The sequence below is a fragment of the Oncorhynchus gorbuscha genome, linkage group LG12 (genome assembly GCF_021184085.1).
Source record: "Oncorhynchus gorbuscha isolate QuinsamMale2020 ecotype Even-year linkage group LG12, OgorEven_v1.0, whole genome shotgun sequence".
NCBI classification, from domain to species: domain Eukaryota; kingdom Metazoa; phylum Chordata; class Actinopteri; order Salmoniformes; family Salmonidae; genus Oncorhynchus; species Oncorhynchus gorbuscha.
Window position 1 is genome coordinate 54399258 of NC_060184.1, and position 20868 is coordinate 54420125.

The 20868-nt window shown below is 42.8% G+C and overlaps 1 protein-coding gene across 2 annotated transcripts in view; it reads left to right on the forward strand.

The window, feature by feature from the left end:
• Positions 1 to 20868, forward strand: part of LOC123991125 (cadherin-18-like) — a 412196-nt gene that overhangs the window by 369520 nt on the left and 21808 nt on the right. For both annotated transcript variants that reach the window (XM_046292353.1, XM_046292352.1), the window contains 2 exons: positions 15743 to 15864; positions 18313 to 18430. In XM_046292353.1, coding sequence (XP_046148309.1) covers positions 15743 to 15864; positions 18313 to 18430 — 240 coding nt within the window. The remainder of the gene's footprint in view (positions 1 to 15742; positions 15865 to 18312; positions 18431 to 20868) is intronic.

Genomic DNA, 20868 nt, shown 5'->3' on the forward strand with positions numbered 1-20868 from the left:
ATAACACATTCATAAATGGCAAAAAAACACAGTCAAAAAATAAATCATAAGGAAAAAGTTTTTGATGTGTCTGTCCTGTATCTAAGAGATACAAAAAAGCTCAAGATATATTTGTGTTTTTGGACACATATTTAACCCACATATATAACTACCTCCATACTTCCATTAGTTTGTATGGGTTACCTTCAGACAAGTCACGAGTCCCATAATATATGTTAGTCTGTAGCTCAAACAGTTCGGACGCTACAGACAGAAGTTGGCACAACAGCATTACCAATTTCAGACGAGTCCTGTGATCCTTGTGGGGGATCGTAGAGAAAAACGTCTTTCATAATAGTTTGCACGCCAAACCATTCAGACGCTACATACGTCCTGAGAAGACTGATTTTCGAGGATGTCTCATGGTCTGACAAACACCGCAGATATGGAAGGCCAAACTGACGGATTTTGATGGGGATTGTTTTATTATGTTGCTTTGATTGACTAACGGGTGCTGCAGTAAATTTATAGCTGTACTTTATTGTTAAATTACATTTTAATACATCTACAGCAATTGCTAAAAGTGAATATGGAATTATATATTACAGCGTACTCCAAAATATTTTGTGTTTTATATCACTTGCACTCCCCTAGGCCTAAACAAAGGCTTACAAACTGGCAGTGACTACAGGGCAAACAGATCAAAAGGACAAGGCTGAAAACTCCCCAGTTAAGGGTTTGCGACATGCTGGCACTCTAATCTGTTCCCTATACACATTTAATTTCTAGGGAACTACTACCACAAATCACTTATATTGGTACAGTACTGTAACAGGTGCAAGAAGTATTGCGTCTTATAAGGCACACCTCCAAAATGTGTTAATTAGAGAACTTTAACAATACCATGCATCCACAAAAGGCTGTTGAGTGGTACCGAATCAGTAAATTCCTGTAGATTTGAAAGAAAATATTTCTAGAGTCCAAAAATACACTATGGTACTGTATTAAGGAGGATGGTACTGAAATCCAGTAAATATAGTCTGTGGGGTACAGCATTCTCACTAATGGGAGCTCAAAATATGTTAATGAGCCAGAGATTATTTTGCTCCCCACAATGCATTGCTCTTTACAGGACTGTACTGTAATAGATTATAGCAGCTAAATGTAAAAGTTTTACAGTAAATTTACAGCCATTTGTTAGTGTTATGCTACCAGTTTATTCAAACGGGAGTTAGAATTACCAGATATTTTTTCTAAAGCCAAAAATTACAACTTCTACATTCTGCAGTGAAAATAGCCAAATATATCCAATATATCTGATTTTTGTATCCACATTGTGGGCCTGTTAGAACACATATTGTAAATCATGATGGATTTTTCTCCAGATTGTAAACTCATAGTATGTGTATTGTCATATGATATACTGTAGTATCATAACATTTAAAAAGAGATAATGTGTCACTATTGCAGATGGAAAATTATCATCTCGGCATGAAAATCTCAACATGATGCAGAGCAATAACAAAATTCACATAAGTGTTCTCTTGTATCACCTCGAATGATTTCAATATGCTGTTTCAGTAAATTGAGCACCTAATGTACATTATATGTACACTGAACAAATACATGAACGCAACATGGAATGTTTTAAGGCAATCAAACAGGCAAAACCTCAGTACAGAGAGTCGCAATTCAACGACTCAGAATCGAGACATATATATCAGGGTCTACAGACAATCACGGAAAACAGAGGGAAAAACAGTCACGTCGTGGACACCGACGTCTTGCTCCCAGACAAGTTAAACACCTTCTTCGCCTGCTTTAAGGATAACACAGTGCCATTAATGCGGCCCCCTCCCAAGGACTGTGGGCTCTCCTTCTACATGGCCAATGTGAGTAAGACGTTCAAGTGTGTTAACCCTCGCAAGGCTGGCATCCCAGACGGTGTCCCTAGCCATATCCTCAGAGCTTGCGCAGACCAGCTGGCTGGAGTGTTTAAGGACATATTCAATCTCTCCCTATCCCATCTCTCCCTATGTCCACCATTGTTCCTGTACCCAGGAAAGCAAAGGTAACTGAACTAAATGACCTTCGCCCCGCAGCACTCACTTCTGTCATCATGAAGTGCTTTGAGAGGCTAGATAAGGGTTGTAATCACCTCTACCTTTCCTGACAATAGATAAATAGATTCACAGACAATGCAATTGCACTAAACACTGCCCGATCCCACCTGGACAAGAGGAATACCCATTTAAGAATGCTGTTCATTGAACCTCGCCCTGTGCCACTGGGTCCTGGCTGGACAATGACAGGTGGTGAAGGTAGGAAACAACACCTCCACTTCACTGATCCTCAACACAGGGGCTCCAAAAGGGTGCGTACTCAGCTCCCTCCTGTATTCCCTATTCACCCATGACTCTGTGGTCACACACGCCTCCAACTCAATTATCAAGTTTGCAGACGACACCCCTGTAGTAGGCTTGATCACCAACAATGACGAGACAACCTACAGGGAGAAGGTGAGGGCCCTGGAGGAGTGGCACTAGGAAAATAACCTCTCCCTCAACATGAACAAAACAAAGGTGGACTTCAGGAAAAGGCAGATGGATCCCGCCCCTATTCACATTGACAGGACCGTGGAGAAGGTGGAAAGCTTCAAGTTCCTCGGCGTACACATCACAGACGAGCTGAAATGGTCAACCCTCACAGACAGTGTGGTGAAAAAGGTGCAACAGCAACCTCAGGAGGCTGAAGACATTTGGCTTGGACCCTAAAACCTTCACAAACTTTTACAGATGCACAATTGAGAGCCTCCTGGCGGGCTGTATCACCGCCTGGTATGGCAACTGCACCGCCTGCAATCGCAGGGCTCTTCAGAGGGTGGTGAGGTCTGATCAATACATCACCGGCGGCACACTGCCTACCTTCCAGGACACCTATAGCACCCGATTTCACAGGAAGGCTAAAAAGATCATGAAGGACATCAACCACCTGAGCCACAGCCTGTTCACCCCGCTATCATCCAGAAGACGCGGTCAGTACAGGTGCATCAAAGCTGGGACTGAAAAACAGCTTCTATATCAAGGCCATCAGATTGCTAAATAGCCATCACTAGCCGGCTATCATCTGGTTACTCAACTCTTCACCTTAGAGGCTGCTGCCCTATATACATCGTCATGGAATCACTGGTCACTTTAATAATGGAACACTAATCACTTTACATAGCTGTTAACATACTGCTTTACTCATTTTATTTGTATATTATATATTCTATTCTATTGTATTTTAGTCAATGCCACTCTGACATTACTTGTCCTAATATTTAATATTTATATATTTCTTAATTCCATTATTTTACTTGTAGATTTGTGTGTATTATTGTGACTTGTTAGAAATTACTGCACTGTTGGAGCTCGGAACACAAGCATTTCACTACACCCACAGCAACACCTGCTAAATATGTGTAAAGTTGAAGACGGAAGTTTACATACACCTTAGCCAAATATATTTAAACTCAGTTTTTCACATCTACTGACATTTAATCCTAGTAAAAATCCCCTGTCTTAGCTCAGTTAGGATCACCACTTTATTTTAAGAATGTGAAATATCAGAATAATATGAGAGGGAATTATTTATTTCAGCTTTTATTTATTTATTTACATTCCCAGTGGGTCAGAAGTTTACTTACACTCAATTAGTATTTGGTAGCATTCCCTTTAAATAGTTTAATTGGGTCAAACGTTTCAGGTTGCCTTCCACAAGCTTCCCACAATAAGACTTTTTCTATTGTATTATTGACTGTATGTTTCTTTATTCCATGTGTAACTCTGTGTTGTTGTTTGTGACACAGTGCTTTGCTTTATCTTGGCCAGGTCGCAGTTGAAAATGAGAACTTGTTCTCAACTAGCCTGGTTAAATAAAAAAATTATGAAAAAAATAAGTTAGGTGAATTTTGGCCCATTACTCCTGACAGAGCTGGTGTAACTGAGTCAGGTTTGCTATTGTGTTGTGTGACAAAACTGTATATTTTAGATTGGCCTTTTATTGTCCCCAGCACAAGGTGCACCTGTGTATTTATCATGCTTTTTAATCAGTTTCTTGATACGCCACGCCTGTCAGGTAGATGGATTATCTTGGCAAAGGGGCTTTTTGTGCATTTGAAAAATGTCTGCAATCTTTTATTTCAGCTCATGAAACATGGGACTGCCACATGACATGTTTTGTTTATGTTTTTGTTCAGTATACAGTACTTGCATGAATTTTCCCTTGAATGCATCAGCGAAATCAGAGCTGTTATTCGTCAGCCAGAGAGAATGGTCCATATACCCATGAATGGACACCGGCAGATGGTTTAGTAGACTGGGCCCTTACTCTGATATGCTGAATAATCGCCTATGCAAGCTTGGGGACCAAATGATCCATCAACCACAACATGAATGAACTAAAACATACTAAAATATATTGTTTTTTATGTTTCTTTGGCTTCCAAGTTAAGAAACATATTGCTTCATGACTTCTTCTACTTCTAGAATATCTTGCTGAATAGTTTAGTTTTTTGTTTTATTCGAAAATCTAATGTAGAAACAGTGTGATACAAGTCCATTTTAAGTACACAATATATATTTGGTGTGCAAAGTAAGATGCATTGGAAACCAATTTATCAGTTTATGTTTTCTTTACTTAAAGGACCTGTATTCATAAAGCGCCTCAGAGTATGAGTGCTGATATTGGATCAGTTTTGCAGTTAAGATCTTAATTAATATGATTAGCCAATGTGAACAGGGGGTAACATGATCTTAGTCACAGAGCAAATTATCCAGCTAAATAAATAACACTGAGTCTTAAATCAACACTGGAAGTGTGGAGTCTGTGGACCCATATACACATCGGAACAGTGTTAAATGAACACACTGTTAAGTGCATGGTGTGACAAACTCATTCCATAGACAGCCTAGTGTTTGCAGGTTTTTGTTTTATCCTTTCAATTAAGCCCTAGACAACCAGGTGTGGGGAGATCCTTACTAATAACCCATAATCACAATGTGAAAACATGTTTTAAGATTTTTTTTTCACATTTATTGAAAATTAAATACAGAAATATTTCCTTTACATAAGTATTCATACCCCCTAGTCAATACTTTGTAGAAGCACCTTAGGCTTTGAGTCATTTGGGTATGTCTATGTCAGATTTGAAAATCTGGATTTGGCCATTTTCTCCCATTCTTCCTTGCAGATTCTCTCAAGCTTTGTTAAATTAGAGGGGGAGTGGCAGTGAACAGAAATCTTCAAGTCTTTCCACAGATTATCAATGGGATTCAAGTCTGGGCTTTCACGGACTTTCACATTCTTGTTCTGAAGCCAATCCAGCATTGAATTGCTGAATGCTTTGGGTCATTGTCCTGTTGGAACCTACATCTTTACCCCCAATCTAAGGTTGTTAGCACTCTGAAGCAGGTTTTTATCAAGGATTTGTCTGTATTTGGCTCCATTCATTGTTCCCTCTATCCTTAGCAGTCTTCCAGTCCCTGCCGCTGAAAAGTGTCCTCACAGCATGATGCTGCCACTACCATGATTTGCGGTAGGGATAGTGTTAGATGGGTGATGAGATGTGCGTGGTTTTCTCCAGACATAGCACTTTGCATTCAGGCCAAAGAGTTACATGTTTGTCTCATCAGACCACAAACTATTTTGCCTTCTCAAAGTCTTTCACATACCTTTATGTAAACTCCAGGACTGTGGTCTTGTGCCTTTTTACCAGGTGTGGCTTCCATCTGGCCACTCTCCCATAAAACCCAGATTGGTGTAGAGACTGTTGGCAGGTTCTCCCAACTCAGCCAAAGAACTCTGTAGTTCTGTCAGAGTGGTCATTGGCTTCTTGGTCACCTCCCTGACCAACACCTTTCTTTCCCGTTTGCCCATTTTGGTCGGATGGCTAGCTCTAGGCAGAGTTGAGGTAGTTCCATACTTTTTCCATTTCCCAATGATGGAGACCACTGTGCTCTTGGAAACTTCCAACACTAGAAATTGTTTTATACCCTTCCCAAGATATATGCCTCATCACAATTATATCTCTGTCATGCAGGTGAAAGAGGACCCAAAAGCGACTTAACAGAAACAGAGTTTATTTAAGTCCAAACAGGGAATAACAGAAATCCTCTAGTCTGTAGAGGGGAATAACTGGAGAAGCGGCCACAGACTGCAGGTCGCTTCGGGTAGGCGCAGGCCGTAGTAGACAGAGACACCTGCTCACACGCAGCATCTGATGAAGGCAAAAAACACGACAGGACAGGGCGATACACAATCACAGCAAAAACACGACAGGACAGGGCGAAACGCAATCACAGCATGGTGAATACTAAACAAGGAACCGACGGGACAGGAACGGAACACAAAGGAATAAATAGGGACTCTAATCAGGGGAAAGGATCGGGAACAGGTGTGGGAAGACTAAATGATGATTAGGGAAATAGGAACAGCTGGGAGCAGGAACGGAACGATAGAGAGAAGAGAGAGCGAGAGAGTGAGAGGGGAGGGGGAGAGAGAGATAGAAAGAGGGAAATAACCCAATAAGACCAGCAGAGGGAAACGAACAGAATGGGGAGCACAGGGACAAGACATGATAATAAATGACAAACATGACAGTACCCCCACACTCACCGAGCGCCTCCTGGCGCACTCGAGGAGGAATCCTGGCGGCAACGGAGGAAATCATCGATGAGTGAACGGTCCAGCACGTCCCGAGACGGAACCCAACTCCTCTCCTCAGGACCGACCCATATTTTGTAACCCTCCCAATCCACTAAGTATTGGTGACCCCGTCCCCGAGAACGCATGTCCATGATCTTATGTACCTTGTAAATAGGTGCGCTCTCGACAAGGACGGGGGGAGGAGGGAAGACGAACGGGGTGCGAAGAAAGGGCTTAACACAGGAGACATGGAAGACAGGATGGACGCGACGAAGATGTCGCGGAAGAAGCAGTCGCACAGCGACAGGATTGACGACCTGGGAGACACGGAACGGACCAATGAACCGCGGAGTCAATTTACGAGAAGCTGTCGTAAGAGGAAGGTTGCGAGTGGAAAGCCACACTCTCTGGCCGCAACAATACCTTGGACTCTTAATCCTGCGTTTATTGGCGGCTCTCACCGTCTGTGCCCTGTAACGGCAAAGTGCAGACCTCACCCTCCTCCAGGTGCGCTCAAACGTTGGACAAACGCTTGAGCGGAGGGAACGCTGGACTCGGCAAGCTGGGATGAGAACAGAGGAGGCTGGTAACCCAGACTACTCTGAAACGGAGATAACCCGGTAGCAGACGAAGGAAGCGACCAGAGCGTATTCTGCCCAGGGGAGCTGTTCTGCCCAAGACGCAGGGTTTCTGAAAGAAAGGCTGCGTAGTATGCGACCAATCGTCTGATTGGCCCTCTCTGCTTGACCGTTAGACTGGGGATGAAACCCGGAAGAGAGACTGACGGACGCACCAATCAAACGACAGAACTCCCTCCAAAACTGTGACGTGAATTGCGGGCCTCTGTCTGAAACGGCGTCTAACGGGAGGCCATGAATTCTGAATACATTCTCAATAATGATTTGTGCCGTCTCCTTAGCGGAAGGAAGTTTAGCGAGGGGAATGAAATGTGCCGCCTTAGAGAACCTATCGACAACCGTCAGAATCACAGTCTTCCCCGCAGACAAAGGCAGACCGGTAATGAAGTCTAAGGCAATGTGAGACCATGGTCGAGAAGGAATGGGGAGCGGTCTGAGACGACCGGCAGGAGGAGAGTTACCCGACTTAGTCTGCGCGCAGTCCGAACAAGCAGCCACGAAACGGCGCGTGTCACGCTCCTGAGTCGGCCACCAAAAGCGCTGGCGAATAGACGCAAGAGTGCCTCGAACACCGGGATGACCAGCTAACTTGGCAGAGTGAGCCCACTGAAGAACAGCCAGACGAGTGGAAACAGGAACGAAAAGGAGGTTACTAGGACAAGCGCGCGGCGACGCAGTGTGCGTGAGTGCTTGCTTAACCTGTCTTTCAATTCCCCAGACTGTTAACCCGACAACACGCCCATAAGGAAGAATCCCCTCGGGATCAGTAGAAGCCACAGAAGAACTAAACAGACGGGATAAGGCATCAGGCTTGGTGTTCTTGCTACCCGGACGGTAAGAAATCACAAACTCGAAACGAGCGAAAAACAACGCCCAACGAGCTTGACGGGCATTAAGTCGTTTGGCAGAACGGATGTACTCAAGGTTCTTATGGTCTGTCCAAACGACAAAAGGAACGGTCGCCCCTCCAACCACTGTCGCCATTCGCCTAGGGCTAAGCGGATGGCGAGCAGTTCACGGTTACCCACATCATAGTTGCGCTCAGATGGCGACAGGCGATGAGAAAATAAGCGCAAGGATGAACCTTATCGTCAGACTGGAAGCGCTGGGATAGAATGGCTCCCACGCCTACCTCTGAAGCGTCAACCTCGACAATGAATTGTCTAGTGACGTCAGGAGTAACGAGGATAGGAGCGGACGTAAAACGTTCTTTTAGAAGATCAAAAGCTCCCTGGGCGGAACCGGACCACTTAAAACACGTCTTGACAGAAGTAAGAGCTGTGAGAGGGGCAGCAACTTGACCGAAATTACGAATGAAACGCCGATAGAAATTAGCGAAACCTAAAAAGCGCTGCAACTCGACACGTGACCTTGGAACGGGCCAATCACTGACAGCTTGGACCTTAGCGGAATCCATCTGAATGCCTTCAGCGGAAATAACGGAACCGAGAAAAGTAACGGAGGAGACATGAAAAGAGCACTTCTCAGCCTTTACGTAGAGACAATTCTCTAAAAGGCGCTGTAGAACACGCAACGTGCTGAACATGAATCTCGAGTGACGGAGAAAAAATCAGGATATCGTCAAGATAGACAAAAACAAAATGTTCAGCATGTCTCTCAGAACATCATTAACTAATGCCTGAAAAACAGCTGGCGCATTGGCGAGACCGAACGGCAGAACCCGGTACTCAAAATGCCCTAACGGAGTGTTAAACGCCGTTTTCCACTCGTCCCCCTCTCTGATGCGCACGAGATGGTAAGCGTTACGAAGGTCCAACTTAGTAAAGCACCTGGCTCCCTGCAGAATCTCGAAGGCTGATGACATAAGGGGAAGCGGATAACGATTCTTAACCGTTATGTCATTCAGCCTCGATAATCCACGCAGGGGCGCAGAGTACCGTCCTTCTTCTTAACAAAAAGAACCCCGCCCCGGCCGGAGAAGAAGAAGGCACTATGGTACCGGCGTCAAGAGACACAGACAAATAATCCTCGAGAGCCTTACGTTCGGGCGCCACAGAGAGTATAGTCTACCTCGAGGAGGAGTGGTCCCCGGAAGGAGATCAATACTACAATCATACGACCGGTGAGGAGGAAGGGAGTTGGCTCGGGACCGACTGAAGACCGTGCGCAGATCATGATATTCCTCCGGCACTCCTGTCAAATCGCCAGGTTCCTCCTGGGAAGTAGGGACAGAAGAAACGGGAGGGATGGCAGACATTAAACACTTCACATGACAAGAAACGTTCCAGGATAGGATAGAATTACTAGACCAATTAATAGAAGGATTATGACATACTAGCCAGGGATGACCCAAAACAACAGGTGTAAACGGTGAACGAAAAATCAAAAAAGAAATAGTCTCACTGTGGTTACCAGATACTGTGAGGGTTAAAGGTAGTGTCTCAAATCTGATACTGGGAAGATGACTACCATCTAAGGCGAACATGGGCGTAGGCTTCTCTAACTCTCTGAAAGGAATGTCATGTTTCCGAACCCATGCTTCGTCCATGAAACAACCCTCAGCCCCAGAGTCTATCAAGGCACTACATGTAGCACCCGAACCGGTCCAGCGTAGGTGGACCGACAAAGTAGTACAGGACTTTGATGGAGAGACTTGAGTAGTTGCGCTCACCTGTAGCCCTCCGCTTACAGATGAGCTCTGGCTTTTACTGGACATGAATTAACAAAATGTCCAGCAACTCCGCAATAGAGGCACAGGCGGTTGGTGATCCTCCTTCCCTCTCCTTATTCGAGATGCGAATCCCTCCCAGCTGCATGGGCTCAGTCTCAAAGCCAGAGGAGGGAGATGGTTGCGATGCGGAGCAGGGAAACACCGTTGATGCGAGCTCTCTTCCACGAGCCCGGTGACGAAGATCTACCCGTCGTTCTATGCGGATGGCGAGAGCAATCAAAGAGTCCACATCTGAAGGAACCTCCCGGGAGAGAATCTCATCCTTAACCACTGCGTGGAGTCCCTCCAGAAAACGAGCGAGCAGCGCCGGCTCGTTCCACTCACTAGAGGCAGCAAGAGTGCGAAACTCAATAGAATAATCCGTTATGGACCGTTCACCTTGGCATAAGGAAGCCAGGGCCCTAGAAGCCTCCCCACCAAAAACTGAACGGTCAAAAACCCGAATCATCTCCTCTTTAAAGTTCTGGAATTTGTTAGAGCAATCAGCTCTTGCCTCCCAGATAGCTGTGCCCCATTCTCGAGCCCGGCCAGTAAGGAGTGAAATGACGTAAGCAACCCGAGCTCTCTCTCTAGAGTATGTGTTGGGTTGGAGAGAGAACACAATCTCACACTGCGTGAGAAAGGAGCGGCACTCAGTGGGCTGCCCGGAGTAGCAAGGTGGGTTATTAACCCTAGGTTCTGGAGGCTCGGCAGGCCAGGAAGTAACAGGTGGCACGAGACGTAGACTCTGGAACTGTCCAGAGAGGTCGGAAACCTGAGCGGCCAGGTTCTCCACGGCATGGCGAGCAGCAGACAATTCCTGCTCGTGTCTGCCGAGCATGGCTCCTTGGATCTCGACGGCAGTGTAACGAGCGTCTGAAGTCGCTGGGTCCATTCCTTGGTCGGTTCCTTCTGTCATGCAGGTGAAAGAGGACCAAAAGCGACTTAACAGAAACAGAGTTTATTTAAGTCCAAACAGGGAATAACAGAAATCCTCTAGTCTGTAGAGGGGAATAACTGGAGAAGCGGCCACAGACTGCAGGTCGCTTATGGGTAGGCGCAGGCCGTAGTAGACAGAGACACCTGCTCACACGCAGCATCTGATGAAGGCAAAAACACGACAGGACAGGGTGATACACAATCACAGCAAAAACACGACAGGACAGGGCGAAACGCAATCACAGCATGGTGAATACTAAACAAGGAACCGACGGGACAGGAACGGAACACAAAGGAATAAATAGGGACTCTAATCAGGGGAAAGGATCGGGAACAGGTGTGGGAAGACTAAATGATGATTAGGGAAATAGGAACAGCTGGGAGCAGGAACGGAACGATAGAGAGAAGAGAGAGCGAGAGAGTGAGAGGGGGAGGGGGAGAGAGAGGGATAGAAAGAGGGAAAGAACCCAATAAGACCAGCAGAGGGAAACGAACAGAATGGGGAGCACAGGGACAAGACATGATAATAAATGACAAACATGACAATCTCGGAGAGCTACAGCCATATCCTTGACTTCATGGTATAGTTTCTTCTCGGATATGCAGTGTCAACTGTTGAATATTATATAGAAAGGTGTGTTTTTTTCAGAATCATATCCACAGGTGGATTTCAATCAAGTTGTGTTTACAGAATCAAGGATGCTCAAAATAAATTGTATGCACCTGAGCTCTGTTTTTCGAGTGACATAGCAAAGGGGTGTGAATACTTATGTAAATGAGATATTTCTGTGTTTCATTTTCAATACATTTGCTAAAATATCTAGAAACATGTTTTGACTTTGTCATTATGGGGTATTGTGTGTAGATGGGTGAGAGAGAAAAAAATGGAATTAATACAGTTTGAATTCAGGATGTAACACAACAAAATGGAATAAGTCAAGGGGTCTGAATACTTTTTGAAGGCACTGTATAACAAAATACTATATGTTTTTTTCGTAAGGCCTTATTTTGAGGGCCTAGTTTTACCCTAATACAGTGGCCTGCAACTCATACACATCACATTGAACCAAAACCACGCCCATCACTATCTTATTCCCCAACATGCTCTATTGCAGGTTTAGACTTGTTTGTTTAGATATCTAGAGTGCATTCAGAAATTATTTGGATCCCTTGACTTTTTCCATATTTTGTTAAGTTACCGCCTTAATCTAAAATGTATAAAAAAATGACAATATCCCATAATGACAAAGCGAAAACAGGTTTTTACAAATTTTGCAAATGTATAAAAAAATGTTTTTTGACATGCATTATTATTTTACAGACGTATTCAGACCCTTTGCTATGAGACTCAAAATTGAGCTCAGGTGCATCCTGTTTCCATCTTCCTTGAGCATTTCTGCAACTTGATTGGAGTCCACCTGTGGTAAATTCAATTGATTGGACATGATTTGGAAAGGCACACAACTGTCTATATAAGGGCCCAAAGTTGACAGGGCATGTCAGAGCAAAGACCAAGCCATGAGGTCGAAGGAATTGTCTATACAGCGTCGACACAGCATTGTGTCGAGGCACAGATCTGGGGAAGGGTACCAAAACATTTCTGCAGCATTGATGGTCCCCAAGAACACAGTGGCCTCCATCCTTCTTAAATGGAAGACGATTGGAATCACCAAGACTCTTCCTAGAGCTGGTCGACCGACCAAACTAAGCAATGGGAGAAGGGCCTTGGTCAAAAATCCGATTGTCTCTCTGACAGAGCTCCAGAGATCTTCTGTGAGATGGGAGAACCTTCCAGAAGGAATGGTAGAGTGGCGAGACGGAAGTCATTCCTTAGTAGAAGGAACATGACAACCTGCTTGGAGTTTGCCAAAAGGTACCTAACGGACACTCAGACCATGAGAAACAAGATTCTCTGGTCTAATGAAACCAAAAGGAACTATTTGCCCTGAATGGCAAGAGTTACATCTGGAGGAAACCTAGCACCATCCCTATGGGGAACTAAATTTTTCAGCTGCAGGGACTGGGAAACTAGTTAAAATCGAGGGAAGGATGAACAGAGCAAAATACAGAGAGATCCTTGATGAAAACTCCTCCAGAGCACTCAATACCTAAGACTAGGGCGAAGGTTCACCTTCCAACAGGACAATGACCCTGAGCACACAGCCAAGCCAATGCAGGAGTGGCTTCTGTACAAGTCTCTAAATGTCCTTGAGTGGCCCAGCCAGAGCCCGGACTTGAACATGATTGAACATCTCTGGACAGACCTAAAAATAGCTGTGCAGTGACAATCCCCATCCAACCTGACAGAGCTTTAGAGGATCTGCAGAGAAGAATTGGAGAAACTCCCCAAATCCTTCACTAAGATAAATAACATTCAATTATGCACCGGTTATTTAAATGTTTGTTACATTTTAAATACAGGAATCTAACGATGGCATGCATTCTGAATGCAGGATGCTGGTGAATACAATATTCAACTGTTGGATAGCTTTGCTTCTGATGGACTCCATTCAAAATTAGACATCACTTTGCAAGCCATTATAAAGTGACTTGAAGGTAGGGTTGCAAAATTCAGGCAACTTTTCTAAATTCCCATGTTTTCCAGAAACCCTGTTTGGAAGTTTCTTGGAAACAGAAGCAGGAAATCAAAATCCTTCAACCAGGACTTCAACTAAGTCTCCGGAATTTTGCAGCCCTACTTGCAGCCCTGATGTGGTCTGTGTTATGAAATGGGGTACAATTATACGCTTTAATTAGTGATGTTACGTTTGATGCCAGCTAATCGCTAAGCAGTGTACCTCGAAGCAGTGTGCCGATGTCTTCATCACTTCATCAGAAGTACTTTATCAATGGCGTCTGGAGCTTTGTTTCGTCGCACAACCACCTGATTGGTTTGGAAGAAAACAAAAAAGGACGCGCTACGGGGTGCGGGACTTCATCTATAGTAATTTGACTGCTCTAAATTATTTTGATCAGCATGTGCCAGTAGCGTACACTGTGTTTATCAAAGCCTTGAGTAATGCACCTATTTTCGATACAATTGGCTGGAAACCTTCATTTCCCCATCACTACTTATAACTAAATGCACAAATGATGATCTTACAGGCTACCACTACAGTGACAATTGTTTGTACCCTTTTGGGAAAAAAATCAACATCTTTTTTTTTTCTGAGAGTGTAATGCAATGACCTAAAACTCATCGTTTACACAACATGAGGCCTGCAAATCACATTATTCTGGCTTGTAAAGGGATTCCTATTGGAATTCATTAAGTGTGGGAAATCCAAGATTTGACTATTTTAATCACCCGCAACCTGTTTTCAAAACGACAGCCAGGGTTGGGAATACTAAGTTATTATATTACCTAAAGCATCTGAACTGGAACAACTGTTTCAGTAAATGGGTGCAACAAATCCATGTAAGATATTGAATTAGTTTAGAAAATGTTTGTAATTTGTATTTGAGTTGCATAAACTCAATTAATTAATCAATCAATTGCGCAAATATACATATTGAAACAGTAAAATAAATCTACCTGCAATAGTGCATGGTGGGTAAATATGATAATGATGTTTTTTTTTTCAAAACAATGTTAATGAGTTTCAGGCCCATGTTTTAGGTTAAAACTAGGCCCGCAAAATAAGGCCTTGTGAAATATGTATTGTGTTGTGTTAAATATGTTTTTGGATGGTAACTGGATGAAACAATATCAAACTATCAAGACCAAAGTATAAAGAAATGACTGTTGCTTCTATATTGATAAAGTTTGATCATAAAGTTACTGGTCCCCTACCCCACGGAAGACAGCGTGTTTTGATTTAACACCGTGTTCATTGTATTTTATTTAACACTGGAGAATTTGCAGTCCAGCACTCCTACTCCAAGATGCTTTAAAAATATGACATCCTTGTGAATATATTTGTTCAAAGATGTATGCTGTATATCTGGGGTTTATTTAATGTTTTTGTAAGGGTTTCCTTCTGGTGAAAGAGAGGCGGACCAAAATGCAGCGTGGTGGTTATTCATGTTTTTAATAAAGACGACTATACATGAACAAAATATACAAAACAAGAAAAGTGAAAACCTAAACAGTCCTATCTGGTGCAAACACAGAGACAGTAACAATCACCCACAAAACCCAACACAAAGCAGGCTACCTAAATATGGTTCCCAATCAGAGACAATGACTAACACCTGCCTCTGATTGAGAACCATATCAGGCCAAACATAGAAATAGACAAACCAGACACACAACATAGAATGCCTACCCAGCTCACGTCCTGACCAACACTAAAACAAGGAGAACACATACGAACGATGGACAGAACATGACAGTTTTAATAAAAACTTGAACCCACTCTTGAACTTCTAAAACTAGAGAGAAAGTATTTTTAATTGCAACAAACCTATATATTTTCAAATAACTACCCCTTGTCTGGCCCACATATTGATTTCAACAAACAAATCGTTAAATATCTATATGGCCCTTGCTTGAATTTTGAAATCCTGAGGTGGCCCTTGAGCCAAAAATGTTGCCCACCTCTGCCATATAGATGTAGGATCTTAATTGTATCTGTATTGTCGCAGCAACAGGACTTGAATGTTTTTTTCATAATGTTGCTTGATCGTAGTTTTAGGCTACATGAAAAGTGGAATATTGTTTATATAACTGTGTTGGTGCATTTTGTTGTGAATATATGTAAATCACAAAGCTCATTTTCATTACTGTGGTGCAGAAAAATTATTCAGACCTGCCTAACTTCTCTACCTATTCTCCCTTGTGTGTTTTAATATTATTTATGAGTGTTTGTGTTGATGTTTTATCCAGACAACCCCAGCCTACTCAGCCACGTCCCAGTCACGGTGCAGGTGTTGGATGTGAACGACAACCCTCCTGAAATTAAAACAGATGAGGAGGTCGTTGTTTGTGAGAGCTCGAGACCAGGACAGGTGAGCATCATGCACGTACACATGAGTGGAGGGGGCGGTGATAAAGTGCAGTTAATACATTTTTAAGAGTGAGTTTAATCGTGTCACCATGGCAACAAAACCTTGAGTTAAAGAAAATAAGTGTATTTTATTAAAAAAATTGAGGGGGGTTCATAAAGTTTGAGTTTGAATGAAAACCTCAATATATGAAACTCGTCAATATTAAACAGATTATGGCAGTAGGAAGACTATGCAACAGTCACGTAAACACCTTACAGTACTCTGTTAATCTTAATTGACATAAAGTCAAAATCAGGGGTAAGCATACGCTGATTAAACATCTGTTTTTCTGAGAAATCTTTCAAATTATTAGGATATGTAAACACCTTAATCGGCATTCCAGCTGTGTATTTGATCTGCGTATGTACCAGCGCCAGTAGCGCAAGCCTCCCTCGTTGACACGAGTGAAGTGAGTTCAGAACAATTGAATGTGTGCGTTTTAGGAATAGTTTTCACACACAAACTTTATTGGTCAGAACTCAGAATCAAATATACTTCCCAAAAATAACATCGTAGATGTGGTAGATTTGTTTATTTAGATTTTGACATTTTCTAGATTTATCAGAGTGCCATCAGGTAGCCTGATTTCAGATGTGTCCATGTAAACAGAATTATTAGGGAAATTGTTCTTCTTGCAAAGCATGTAAACATTTTAATCAGACTACTTTATTATATCGATCCAGAATAATCACATTATTGTGTGCATGTAACCGTATTCAATAACAAATCCTTTTCTGTAAAAAGTTGAGGGATGGGGCTGAAGAAATGTACCTGAATTTTACCATTCAGTGCCTTTTGAGAAGTTTAACTTGTTAAACAAAATGTTTTTAAGTATATTTCACATAATTTTAACATTTTGTCATAAAGGGCAGATATTCAACTTCATAAAAAAATGTTTCCCATCTGAAGATGTTAAATAAAAAAAGACTAAAGTAATTGCCTATTAAGTGCCAAATAAAGTAACAGCTTAAATCAGCCATAAATCCCCCTGTGACGGGGAATGAATGCTTGTTGTGTGCAACAGGGAGGGGCAAGTGAATGCAAGCTTTAAAAACAAAAACAGATTTGACGTGTTATGCTCGACCTGCTCAGTTTTCCAACACAAAACACCAGAAATTGGTTAAAGGAGTAGAACCAGTTCAACTGCTTTTACACTATGATTTGACTACGGCTAGGGTTAAGGTTAGCGTTAGGGCTAGGGTTATGGTTAGTAGATAGTTAGTTGAAATGTTGCTGATAGTCTGTAGATTATCCAAATAAAGTGTTAATATTTCATATTTAGTTTCACCATTTTAAAACGAGAGTTCAGTTCACGTAACAGAGTTGACCTTAAAGGTCCCAAACAGTCAAAATCATTGGATACAATTAGGATAAAAATGTAAGTAGAACTGCCAAAGTATGAACAATTATTGTTGCTTCTTACATTGATAAAGTTTGATCATAAAGTTACTGGTCTTCTCCCCCATATCATTTGGATTCAGGAGGCGGGATAGAGGCAGGATTATTAAGGTATTTTTGTGAAATTACAAAAAAACTTATGTTAATGCAGCAATGGTATCGTCTTATTCTTCTACCTAATTTAAATAAGTACCGCCTTGTAACAAACATTGCAGCAGGCGTGTTCGCAGAGGGGTGTGGTTTACACAGCTAGGTAGCTAGTCTACTAGTGCTAAAATATAATTAGAGGTTTACTCTATTCATTCAAGGCAAATATACTTATAGATTTCTGCTTCATTTGTGTCTGGTGTTAGCTAGTAACTGGCGAACAAGGGAAGAGTTGTCAAACTCTGAAGCAGTCATTACATCAAGATACATGCCAAACGGAAAAGTTATACAATCTTATTGACATCATCGATAGTCATGCTCCAGTATATCAAAATCATCTGATAGTCAGTATACATATTTCAAGTACCCTGTAAAGTTGTAAAATTATGAATTATAAATCCGCTGCAAATGTTTTAAACTGTGGTTCACATCATATTGCGTATCGAGGACTGACTTCTGGATGTTTAGTTGTTAGTTAAGCATGAACGTACAGATGTAGGATCTTACTTTGATCACTCTTTTGTTACTGAGAAGTTTACTGCACTTTACTGCTTTTGTGATTTACATAAATTCACTGAAAACCCACACCAACACAGTTATGTTAACAGTATTGCACTTTTCATGTAGCCTACTTTTGGCCAGCTTAACCACTGATCAAGCAACATTATGGAACAAACGTTCAAATCCTGTTACTGCAGGATTATTTTTGATGTGACAATAAAGGTCAAATTAAGATCCAACATCTTGTAAGCAGCCGACCATAAAATGTGCCTACATTTTGGTTTGCACTGTTTTTAATATGAAGACAGGTCATGGCTCATTATTAGTTAGCTATTGATGTTGTTCTTTCCTGATAAACAACAGGTGATTCAGACTATCGCTGCAGTGGATAAGGATGACTTTGCAAACGGCCAGCGATTCTCCTTCTCTTTGCTGAGCGGAATCCCTGTCAACCCCAACTTCACCCTCAAGGACAATGAAGGTATTTATTGCGTTCAATATAGTCTGTGTGCATTTCTTATGAGTTTTCTCTAGCTATGCCCTTTGGCTAAACCTCCACCCAAGGTGTCACATTCAACCACTCAATACCAGATATCTTTAGATACCTGCTACTTGTAAATATACATAGCTTGATTGTCAAACACATCACAGTTAGGCACTGTTGACATTTCAGGGAACGAAATTTCAATGAGGGCTCATATTATGTGATTTCCTCAAAACATTAGAGTGCATAAAGGGATTGGAATAGAATGCTTGGGACTGTTGTTGTTGTCAGACAGATTACTTGCTTTAGTCCGTGCCTCTCTCTCTCTCTCTCATTGCTTTAGTCCGTGCCTCTCTCGTGGTACTGCTCTACCACTTGCCTTATTGTATTGTGTACCAAGGCAAAGGCCGAGTGAGCAGTGAATAGTTACCATGGCAACTGGCAGTCAGGGGTGAGTGTCAGGGGAATAGATAGGCTACTTATCTTAGCTCTAAGACCCACAGGTTGGTTTCTGTGTTGCAATCATGAGGCTTTTACACTCTCTTCTGCGGACGATAGACCCCATAGGTAGGTAGCCCTGGGAGATGAGAGTTCACAGATCTCTGGATGGATCCCTGAGGAAGAAAGAGGAAGGGGAAAGAAGCGAAAGAAAATCAATGCGATAATAGGAGATAAGGCTGTTGAGCCTTTATAGTACCTTAGGTCCACACCACCAATACAGACCAGAGACGATGAATGTGTCCCAGATGGCACCCTATTCTACTATATAGTTGTTAACCAAAGCCCTATGGGCCTGGGTCAAAGTAGTTCACCATAAAGGGAATAGGGTGCCATTTAGGATGCAGACCTTACCTTAGCTCTGTACAATCAGCCTCCTCTGTCCACCTTCCCTTTATAAACCCAGCCCAGAGACTGGATTTACCGTGTTTATCCAAGTGGCACTTGCAGACCCTCCTCACTTCCTCTCAACCTATACCTTCCATGGAGGTAGTTAGGTCAACAACCAAAAGTACTGACTGGTCTGGAGTGTTTAATGTTGAGGTAAAAAAAGTGACAAGGGTGCAATTACGGCCTGCAATTCATGGAGTTCCTTTATGTGGGCATTCCTGCATCTGCAGGAACCCCTAATAATTTTATATTGGTCAATTTTTAAGCTAGGACAAGCAGAAGGTGGGGCGCTCCAGTACAGTAGGTGGCGTAAATGCATAATAAAGTTGGATGCCAGCCGCCGATAAACCCCACAGAAGGAGGGGGTGGTGTCAACAACTGTCGCTAGCAAGCTGTACACAGTTAGACAGTGTCCTTCGTCCCCGCCTGTCGTGCACTGTTTCCCGACGGCGTGGGCAGGTGTTCGTCAGACGGTAGCAAAGGACTCTGTGTGCTAGCTTAGCTAGGCTGGTACACAGCAGGCGGAAGCAACACCGTCTGCTAGCTCTAGCTCTAGCACATTGTGTTCCTAACTTGTAAGATAGAAAGTTTGCTAACACTAGGAACTCAAGCCATTTTGTTCACCTAACCTAGAATTCCTTACACTCAAATGACGAAAGCATTATCTACCAAGAGAGTTATCTTCGATTATAGTCACAGCCGTGTTTATCCACCCCCAAGTAGATACCTCGACGGCCCTGAAATAACTTCACTGGACTCTATGTAAACTGGAAACCATATATCATGAGATTGCTTTATTGTAGCTGGGGATTTTAACAAAGCTAATCTGAGAACATTGGCTTCCTAAATTCTATCAACATATTGAAGGCGCGACACGAGCTGGTAGCTTTCTGGACCATTGCTACTCTAACTTCCTTGATGCATACAAAGCCTTCCCCCCCTTTGGCAAATCTGACCATGACTCATTTTTGTTGCTCCCAGCCTATAGACAGAAACTAAACATGAAACGCCCATGCTCAGGTCTATCCAGGGCTGGTCTGACAAATCAGAATCCACGCTTCAAGATTTCTTCAATCACGTGGACTGGAATGTGTTCTGGGTAGCCTGAGACGATAACATTGACGTATAAACTGACTCTGTGAGTGAGTTTATTAGCAAGTGCATCGGTGATGTTGTACCCACGGTGAGTATTAAAACCTTCCCTAACCAGAAACCATTGATTGATGGCAGCATTCGTGCAAAACTGAAAGCACCAACCACCGCTTTTAATCATGGCAAAGCGACTGGAAACATGACAGAATACAAACAGTGTAGCTATTCCCTCTGTCAAACAAGCAAAGCATCAGTAGAGACAAAGTAGAGTCGCAATTCAACGGCTCAAACACAAGACGTATGTGGCAGGGTCTACAGTCAATCACGGATTACAAAAAGATTATCGCCCCGTAGCACTCACTTCTGTCATCATGAAGTGCTTTGAGAGACTAGTCAAGAATCATATCCTCTCCATCCTACCTGATACACTAGACCCACTCCAATTTGTTTACCGC